The sequence below is a fragment of the Rhodamnia argentea genome, chromosome 9 (assembly GCF_020921035.1).
Source record: "Rhodamnia argentea isolate NSW1041297 chromosome 9, ASM2092103v1, whole genome shotgun sequence".
Taxonomy (NCBI): Eukaryota; Viridiplantae; Streptophyta; class Magnoliopsida; order Myrtales; family Myrtaceae; genus Rhodamnia; species Rhodamnia argentea.
The window spans coordinates 21370461-21380548 of NC_063158.1; the positions used below are offsets into that span (position 1 = coordinate 21370461).

General features: G+C 42.5%; 2 protein-coding genes across 2 annotated transcripts; one reads left to right on the plus strand and one right to left on the minus strand.

The window, feature by feature from the left end:
• The first annotated feature begins 1182 nt into the window (after nt 1-1182).
• LOC115752965 (protein DOG1-like 4) lies at nt 1183-2133 on the plus strand. Its single transcript, XM_030691398.2, has one exon. The coding sequence runs from the start codon at nt 1241-1243 to the stop codon at nt 1988-1990; it is 750 nt and encodes a 249-aa protein (XP_030547258.2). The 5' UTR covers nt 1183-1240; the 3' UTR covers nt 1991-2133.
• Nucleotides 2134-7103: 4970 nt separating this feature from the next.
• LOC115752933 (low-temperature-induced cysteine proteinase-like) lies at nt 7104-10059 on the minus strand. Its single transcript, XM_030691367.2, has 5 exons — nt 9526-10059; nt 8752-8993; nt 8458-8595; nt 7847-8371; nt 7104-7622 (listed from the first exon to the last, which is right to left on the minus strand). The coding sequence occupies exons 1-5, from the start codon at nt 10016-10018 to the stop codon at nt 7479-7481; spliced, it is 1542 nt and encodes a 513-aa protein (XP_030547227.1). The 5' UTR covers nt 10019-10059; the 3' UTR covers nt 7104-7478.
• Between the last annotated feature and the right edge of the window lie 29 nt (nt 10060-10088).

A 10088-nucleotide genomic window follows, 5' to 3' on the forward strand; every position in this document is an offset into this window, starting at 1 on the left:
GATGCTCGATAAATGTTCAAATAAAGTGAATATGTCATGTTAAAAACATTGTTATTTTTCCTTTTCTGACCCGTGGAAAAGGTGAAATCAATAATTGTCCATTTTAAAGGCTGTCCGAGCGACATGTTGTCCAAGCACGACAGAGAGAAATCAAAAGGGAGGGAAGGGAAGGCGGAGCAAAACCTATAGAAGTGACGCAGGTGGGGCATAACAACGGGGGACACCTTGTGGGACCCCGCGCAGAGATCTCATCCCCGCGCGCCACGTGGAATGTCGGGCCACCCCATGGCCTCCACCTCTCGCGTCCGTCGGATCTCTACGGCCACCAGATGGTGCGCGCCCAGCGTGCGCTTGACCCTTCAAACGGGGTCAAAGGTTGAAAGACACCCCGTGGACCCTTCGCACCGCACGGGACTCGCGATGCGTAGCAGCAAAATTCGTGTTGTGTTTGTTGAAATTTAACGTGCGACATAAACAGAAATTGTGTTTTTGATCAAATGTGTTTAAAAAAAAAAACTTGTGCGTGAAAAGTGGTAATGATGGGTCAAGAGCGATTTACGGAACATAAGAAGATAGGGGATTTTTAAAACGAACGAAAATGTGCTGCACCCTATTAAATTTAACTGCAGACCAATCTTGATATACCTAATTTTGAATACATTCGAGCGATTCTTATGTCTTTTGCAACTTCAAGATGGAAAATGTAACGTTCCTTTCGAGAGTTACGATAGTTTTTTACGTTCAATCCGTGCGGATCTTATGTTTCCATAAGTGATAAGGTGCTTTTTAAATATCTCAATCGAACCGTTCGTTCGGGTAATAGCGATTGATTAAAAGATTTGATCGAGGATGCGCCGAACCGGGAGAAGCACCTTACAGAGCAGCCAGGCAGATGGCCCCCCTTGTGGGGTAAAGCAAAGGCGGAAGTTAACCCGTGGGACGCGACCAAGTTCGCGACGTCCCGACTTTTGGCCCCGGGTTCGCTGCGCGTAGGCCATACACAAGAGCCACGCACTTGCCAAAACTCACCACTTCCTCTCTCCTCGTGGCGTCTCCATCCACCCTCCATCTGTTCCTCTCTCCCCCTTCTCCACCGTCCATCTCTCTCTCTTTCCCTCTCTCTCTCTTCCAAACCACCATCTCGGTCTTTCCCCTTTAGATCTTTTGCTTCAAGAACCTCTTTCTCTCTCTACCTCACTATTTTTCTTCTTCTTCTTCTTCTTCTTCTTGGTCTTGCTCAATGAGAACCCAAGAGGGGGAGAAGTTCACGGACTACTTCGAGAAGTGGGTGTGCCGGCTCGAGGAGTACTCTCAGCAGCTCCACAGCGCGTCCAGGGAGGCCTCCATCACCGAGCAGGAGCTCCGGGCCCTCGTCTCCAAGCTCACGGCCCACCACAAGGAGTACTACACCACCAAGTGGGCTGCGGCGGCTGTGGGGGGCGGCGGCGACGTCTTCGCCTTCTTCTCGCCGCCTTGGTCGACCCTGCTCGAGAACGCCTACTCCTGGCTCACCGGCTGGAAGCCCTCCGCGGCGTTCCGCGTCGTCGAGGCGCTGCGGGCGAGGGGCGCGGCCATGGCGGAGGACCAGATGAAGAGGATCGAGCAGCTGAGGGCGAGGATCAGGCTCGAGGAGGAGAGGGTGGAGCGCGAGATGGAGCGGCAGCAGGTCGCGGTGGCGGACCGTAGGATGGTCGAGCTCGCGCGCCTCGCGGGCCGGCGGGGCGAGGCCTCCGCCGCCGCCGCGGCCACTGCTGACAAGGTGGACGGGCTCGTGGACGCGGCGGTGAAGGGCCTCGCGAGCGGGCTGGAGCGGATCATGAAGGCCGCGGACTGCGTGCGACTGAAGACGCTGAAGGGGTTGCTGGACGAGCTGAGCCCGTCGCAGGGCGTGGAGTTCCTGGCCGCCATGTCGACGCTGCAGGTCCAGGTGCGGCGGTGGGGGAAGAAGAGGCAGAGCCAAGCCGAGCACAAGTCGAGCGAAGCACACTAAAAAAGCTAAAAGCTTTCTGTAAAACCGGCATACCAAAGCGAAAAACGTCGGGAAAAGCTCAGTTTAGAGGCGGCGGCGGCGGATCATCCTTAAGTTTCATTTGGATTTTCGTAGGCAGCTTCATAGTTATAGGCGTGACATTAAATTTTTTCCCTTTCTTTTTTGGTCGATTAATCTTTGTTTTGTTGCTCAGTTTTTAAGCTTTCCTATGTTAGAAAAGCCTCCCTCTTGTCTCAAGTCAACCCATCTGCATGTTCCGAAGCAGTTCAAGTAAGGAAATACAAAGAGTCAGTGTGCAAAAATAAGATACATGCCCATGTATATCCATTCGAATGTCATGAGATTAGTTTAACATTAGATTACATGTGCTCTGAAAAAAAAATCGAATTTGATTAAAATTTTGATTCCTTGATTACCAACTGAATATCATGCTTATTAGACTTAAAACCAAATCGAAAAAGCGTACCGATGATTCATACACATTCGATTGATAATTCATATACATTCGATAAGATACCAGCCGAAACGAAATTAAGAACTTAAACTCGAGATTATATATGCACGGACAACGAAATTTGTATCAACCCCTTAATCTAAAAATTTAAAATTTTGATTCCTTAATCACCAGGGTGAATTTTACGCTTAAAACCAGGCCGAACATTTGTACTGTCCTAAAGCAAAAAAAAAAAGGTTGTATTTTTTTTTTTTGTCTTTTCCTTATTATTTCCGTGGGAGTTAAATTAAATAAATGGTGATTTTTATGGGGGAGAAAAAGAGGGAGTTGGATTCACAGTGGTACGGAAGGAAACTGCAAACTGGCTGAATTCAGGAGCCGTGTGTAAGTCATGCACGGTCCCTTTCACGTTGGGTCACGTCTTTGGTCTTCCTGGTTGGGAAGTCATCTCTCTCTCTCTCTCTCTTTTCGAATGCATGTTTTTTGGAAATAAATACAAAAGTGATAGCACGACAGTTTGATTGTATTATCAATTATTTTTTACCACATAATTTCTCAATCAATAAATAATTTATGTAAAACACGTGATGATAATGTGTGAATCTACAATTGAGATTGCACCGTCCCCGACAGTATTGCAGTGAAATATTTTCCAAATAAATAATAAAAATAAAAGAAGAAAAACATTGTGATAGAGTGAGCTCCATGCTCTAATGTTGGTTAGGAGCTCAATCATTTTATGCAAAACATACGGTAATGGTGTGTGAATCTACGGTTGAAATTGTATCATCCCTAACAATATTGTCGGAGAAGCATTTCCTAAATAAATAAGTAAAGTTAAAGAGAAAAAAAAACTCGATAGAAAGAGCTCTCCATGCTCTAATGTTTATTAGGAGCTCAAGCATTTCATTAATACAAGTTTAGTGGTTTTAACCATACACATATATTGAATTGTTAAGTTGGGAAAGCTATGTGATCAGATTATTGAGTGAATTGGCACAACCCATTTCAAATTAAATATGTTTGAAGTGTTGGATGAGCTTTCGAGAGCCTTGTCCACGATCTATCCATTAATTGTGTCAAATGGGTCATTATGATTATGAAATCAGTAAGTTTTTTTTACTCACCAAGTGTTTGCCCAAATCAAAATTTTGGGAGGAGGGGGTAAAGGGTTGGGATGAACCCTAGTGATATGATAAAATGAATTAGCTAATAGATATATTAGGTGTGTGTTTGGTATGGTTTTATGGCGGCCACTACAACTATAAAATAGAGTGCTTTAGAAAATGCTTGGTAAAAATTCTTACAGCGGTAGCTTTTTCGCAATTTCAATATTTCCATGTTAGAATTATGTGCACAAACACAACGGAGTAGAGAGTACAAGCAAGAAAGAGAAAAATCAAGATATACGATTTATTTTGGATCACCTTTAAATTAGGGTCATATTCAATAAGTGATTATACTATACTTAGCACTTCCTACCTTTCTTTCACAACTCTCAATTACAAGAGAATTTTCAATAAAATACGAATTCAAACTATAAAAGCTCTCTGGATTTTTGGGGCGCTATTCTCTAAGACCCCAAAAAGCCGGAGAGCTTCGCCCTATAAAGTCATAGAACGTTTATAGTTTGAATTCGTATTTTATTGAAAATTCTCTTGTAATTGAGAGTTGTGAAAGAAAGGTATGAGGTGCACAAAGCTACAAAGCTACCTATTTGAGGAATTGTAGCTTTTAACATAGTAACTTTTTTTGTTGTTGAAATTTTGAAACAATAACAAAGAACATTACCACAATTATTTTCCTAAAAGAATAAAAAAGCATAACAATTCCGACACATATATAAGAAATAATATAAAAAGGAAAAGGTCATATGGATGTTATAGCTATCAATAGACGACAATGATGGTGATTATTATTGTTGTTATGCTATTATGGTAAAAATGGTGTGTGCCAAAAACTTCAATTACAAGCACAAAAAAAATTCATCAAACGCGTTAATAATTTGTAGCCCATAACAAGGGAACTTATTATGTTAACAAGTAGAACTCACAGCCCATAACCCGCCAGATCAAGCGGGAGTATACGGAAAAAAAAGAAAAAAAAACCTCAAATTGAAGGTAAAAATCCTCACAAATAGAATAAATTGATCAAGCTTCAGGCTCTCGTATATTATAATAAGACGTGTTTGAGATTCCTATTTAGAATTCTTACTCAAATTTGGAATGGGCTCGATTTCCATATAGGACTAACCAGTTTCGAGTTTGAAATAGGGTCAGATCTCCTAAATTCACCTCGTTGCAATCACTAAGTGGGATAAATTAGTAAAAATTATAGGCATTTCATGCTAGAGGGGAATGAATAAATTACTTTTAATTCAATAACTCCTACTTATACATGTCAACCAGCTGACTTCAAAGTCCACATATTAATGGATATATACAACAACATTGTTATAAAAAAAAACATTCCAATACACCAAAAAAAAAAAAAAAAGCAACGATTTTTTAGACGGTCTACAGCGTCGATGGGACTATAGAGAAAATGTGTTTATAGGGTGTGTTTGTTTCACGAAAAATCAAAGATTTTGGAAAATATTTTCCAAAATATTAAATGCTTATATCTCTTTGAAAAATTAGTCAATGGAAAATATTTTCATTATCGATAACAATTTATGCCTAACTATTTTCGTGGGTGATGAAAATATTTTGCATTTATCCATTTTTATGAGTGATGCAAGCATTTATTTTTTGAAAAATGTTTTCCAAATATTTGATTCCGTGAAACAAACACACAATATTGCTTGGAATAGTTATCCAAAAAATCTTAAACTAAATGTATGGTAGCAAATTCAATCTTAAAAACCTTTTGATTGTACCAATTTAATCCTAAACCTTTTGATGATTACCAATTTGGTCTTTTTAGTCAATTTTGACTAGACATCACTAATGTGGATGCCGATCATCTTTCGTGGCATGATCGGTTCTCGACATGGACAATTTTTATATTCTTAAAATTATTCTTTTTTTTTTCCTTTTCTTTTCCTTTTGCCAATGGCAGGTGATTGGCCACATACAAGGACTTGACCCTTGCAGATTGGGCAAGGGCTCGACCCGGGTGGCCCTCGCTAAATGCAGTGAGGGCCACTCTTATTGCGGCCCGAGCGAGGGCAAACTTCACCGAAGGTTGGTCGCCCGCTCACAATTGAAAGGAAAGTATAAAGAAATTTTTTAAAATTTTGCAAACTTATCCTCGTCAATGCCAATTATGCCATATGGGGCCGTCGGCATTCACATTAGTGATTTCGAGCAAAAAATGTTCGGAAGGACCAAAATATGCCGGTTATGACTAAATTGACAAATCATAAAAAATGTTTAGGATTAAATTGAAATCGGATTGTGGTCTAAACTTTTTGGACAATTTTCCATCTTTTCCCTCCTCATCTTGAACTTTTGTTTTTTTAAACAGATATTGATAGTATAATCTGGCAGGTGTGCAATTGCACCGCAATCACGCATTGAAAATGAAAAGGGAAGAAAGTGCCTACAATTTCGCTTTATCCTCGTTTGACTACCCTTTTCATTTCTTTGCTACATTTTCATCGGAGTATATGCTAAAAGTCTGTTTATCTAAAAAAAAATCAGTAAGAACATAATATCTATATACATCTAAATTAATTTGTTGATTAACTTTCTTATTTTGGGTTTTACCACAATGATTTTATCTATGAACATCCTCGGATAATTTTGTAAAGCATCTACACGCACAATAAATAGTATTTTTCTCGTAAATATCTTGATGCGTTCATTTTCGGTTAACCTCATGAAATTTGATTTGGGATGACTTTGCCATTTTCCTTTTGGCCTTAAACTTACATTTGCATTGAAGAAGACTTCATCTTATACTAAATACATTAATTTCTATTCTTGAGAAAGCACCTCAATTAGATACGTACATCTACCAAACTTGAATTGTCACGTATAATCATTTGAAATACATATGCATTTTATGTCCTCGTATTATCTAGTATTCAAATGTTTACTTATGACAATATCAACATGAGGAAACCAAAGTTGTCTCTACATCGAAATTAGTGGACCCTCACTTAGTCTATTTCAAATGGTTTATTTACCTCCAGACATATGAACAAGGAGGGTATAAAAATTAATGAAAACGTAACATACTCGTTGGAAAGTTTAGCAAGAAAAATTTAAGTTAATAGGTGGAAGGAAATCGCGTATATCATATTATTCTTAATGGCATCTCTTGAGGGAGAGGCTTCTCTGATAGAGTCTCTTGGTGATGTTGCCACCTCTGCCCTGAAACTACAGGCACAAAGTCTATCAAAGTTCCGGAAATGCGTCGGAGCAGTGACAGGATATCGGAAGCGGTATGGTTTGCCAGGATATGATTCCAATGCTCACCATAATCGCCGATGAATTACACCAACCATACATTGGAATTGTACAGAATTGATTCCCGGCGGAAATCCGATTGCATGAAGAGTGAGGAAGACAAATTGAGCTTGACATAAGGACCGGACAGTGGCGGATAATATGCAATAGAAGGTATCCAAATGAAGCTTCAATCAGAACTGTGAAGTGCTCCTGGTCGAGACGTTTGTAACCCGATTAGAAATTGAAAGTAACAAGTTCTTTCGGTGCCCAGAAGTACGAAACTTTCCTTATCACAGGTACAGTATAAGAATTGCATCAGCAGAGCCTTCGGAACATCGTACAACCGGAAACTCGGGTCATTATTCGTGAAGACGCCACCAATCAAGCATGATCTATTATCAGACAACAATTTGTTTCAGATACATCGTTCAGAGAGAGGAAAAAAACGATCTTTTCCATGTGTTTTGCTTTCTTTGTTCCGATAGTCTGCCTCGGTACAAACGTGGAACCTATGAGAATGTGCGTCCAAGACAGGAACAAAAGAATGCCCGCCTGGTGAGAAAAATGAAACAGCAACCAACAGTGAGAACAACCTTCAAGCTCTAGGAAACACAGCCCGGCTTCGATTCACGGGCTTTCAGCGCATCGCGGCGGCAAATCGGTTCCGCTTCCACTGTAGAGGATGGTACGACTTCTGGGTCTCTTCTATCTTGGTCCAGGGGAACTTGTGCTTCGCCATCTTTCTCCTCTTTGCTGCTACTCCCAAGTAATCTCCCGAGTTCTGCAATAACAAGGATGCAAAGATTAGCTACCCGAATTGTTATTATCTCCGAATATCACTCTAGGATATGATTACGGTTTGTTAGTCTCGTATGGTTCACAATGTTTCCGTAATGAAATGGTTGGACAAATCGAGCTGCTTGCTACAGAAAATTAATCTTCTTCCAGTTAAAGTTCAGTTGATGCTATGCAGGGGAACTTGAAAAACTTTGGAGACTTCCATACCTGGAGACAGAGTCCTTCATCGACATCGCAGATGGGATAATCACTCGGACAACAGTATTCGGTCCCGGTGCAGCAAACTGCATCCTCATACTCACAGCAACCGTAGATCAAGCAATAATCGAAGAACTCGAAAATGCAGCAGCATGTCTCGTCGGTGGGGCAATAAGAGAAGTCTCCACATTCGCTCGGTGAGGGCGAGGGAGGTGGAGGTGGAGGCGGCGGAGGCGTCACGGGCGGGGGCGGGGGAGGCGGCGTTGCTGGGGAAGGTGGGGGCGGCGGGCTGGTTGGAGACGGCGAAGGAGAAGACTCCTTGGTGGGATAAGAGGCCATCGCATTTATCGCACAGACGCCGTATTCTATGTCGGTGTTCCTCAGGATATAGAAGTACCCGTCGATCCCCCAATCGGTGCCCCACGAGTTCTTCACTATCCAATAGTCCTCGCCGCTTTCGGAGCCATACCCGACTATCAAAACTGCATGATCAATGTCGTTAGGATCATCTGAGCAGCTACCATCATAGATCCCCTGTTTCAGTGATCACATTGATGAGTTCATTAAGAACAAATGATGCAAAAGTTACAGAATTTGAAGACAAATCATATGAGACATACTCCTGTGTACAGCTGGAAATCTATTGCTGATCCATCCATTCCCACGCTTATTGGCTGTTGAACAACTGCACAGAGAAGAGCGCTGTCGGATTCGGCCACATCTTCATAACCATCGATGCTCACCACTTTGTTCTCCTCCTGAATCACACAATAGGGACAGATCAATCGTATCAGAATCATGTCTTATGAGAGGATTTTAGTCTGGAATGATGGCGTGATCGCGGAAAATCTCAAGTGATTGCAAATTCGCTACGCCCTCTAATGTTCCTCGACCTAATGAAAAGGGATGTGGACCTTCGAGGTAGTGCAAGTGCCGGTCTCGCCGTCGATGCTAGTGTAAGGGTAGTCGGCCTCGGAGTCGATGCCGCCGTTGTTGATGACCCACTCGAACGCATAGTCCATGTAGCCACCGTCGCACCCGTCGTTGGTGGTGTCGCAGGAGACGAGCTCTTGCTCCGAGAGGCTCACGAGGTCTCCGGTCACCAGGGCGTTGATTCCTTCCATGGCTCCCGTGGAAGAGAATGCCCAGCAACTTCCTGCGAAAAACCAAATGACAAAAGGGACAGATTTCGTGAGAAATCTCGTCACAGAGCATTTCTATAGTTTTCCTCAATCACAGGAAGTACCAGAACTACAACTACTAGGAATATTTTGCTTAAATTTGCATCAAAACCTGCTTGACCGTGTGCATCAGAAATCTTACACTTGATTTCGGTACACTGCCATACCAGCTTGTCAATCATATCGACGACACATTTCATCTCGATCCGGCATAATCTAGTTATTTCGATCACATTGCGAACATTGATCAGCCACGCATCGAGCGAAAACATCTACAAGATGCCTGGATGTATCTTACTAGTCCGATTTCAAACTGAATTTAGAATGTGCAGCTAAACTTTTCGATCAAAAAATTACCTTTAGTATGAAAATTAAGGATCTACCTTGGTCAGCGCAGTTACTGATTAAAGACAAAAGTTACATATGCCGGGTAGTTTTGACTTTTCTTACAATGATTTGAACATAACTATACTGGTGAAAAAAAAAATGTGGCTAAGACTGACTTACCGCACTCTCCTTGATCCTTGACACCAGTGACGATCCCATAATTCCTCCAATCCAGCGAAGAAGGAGCGTCACAAGTCTTCATTTTCCCCTTCAAGCTCATCTTCTTGTGGTTCCACTTCTTGCTCGCCGGCTTCTTCACCTTGGACAGATAAACCTCCCGAAACTCCTCGTTGCTCAGGTCCGCGAACTTGTTCAGCCCGACCCGGGAGGCCGTCGGGGACTTTTGCCTCGAGCTCCTCTCGATCACGTGCCTCAGATTCCTCCTGAAGTTCTCCAGCCTCTTCTCGGCCTCGGCCGCATGCTTGTACACCTTGTTGTGCTTCTCCTGCCATCGCCGGAACAGCTCGAGCACCCGGCCCTCCTCCGGGAGTAGCAGGCTCTTTTCCGGGTTCTCCCCGACGATCGAGTACTCGCCAGGGAGATCCAAAGTCGAAGATAGGCAGGAGATGGATGCCCAGATCAAGAACACTAGGATGAGGTGATTGGATCCCATCTCTGCTGGCCCAGTCTGGGTGGTCTCAGCTACTGAGTGTTTTGGTCCATCTCAGCTACACAAAAACTTT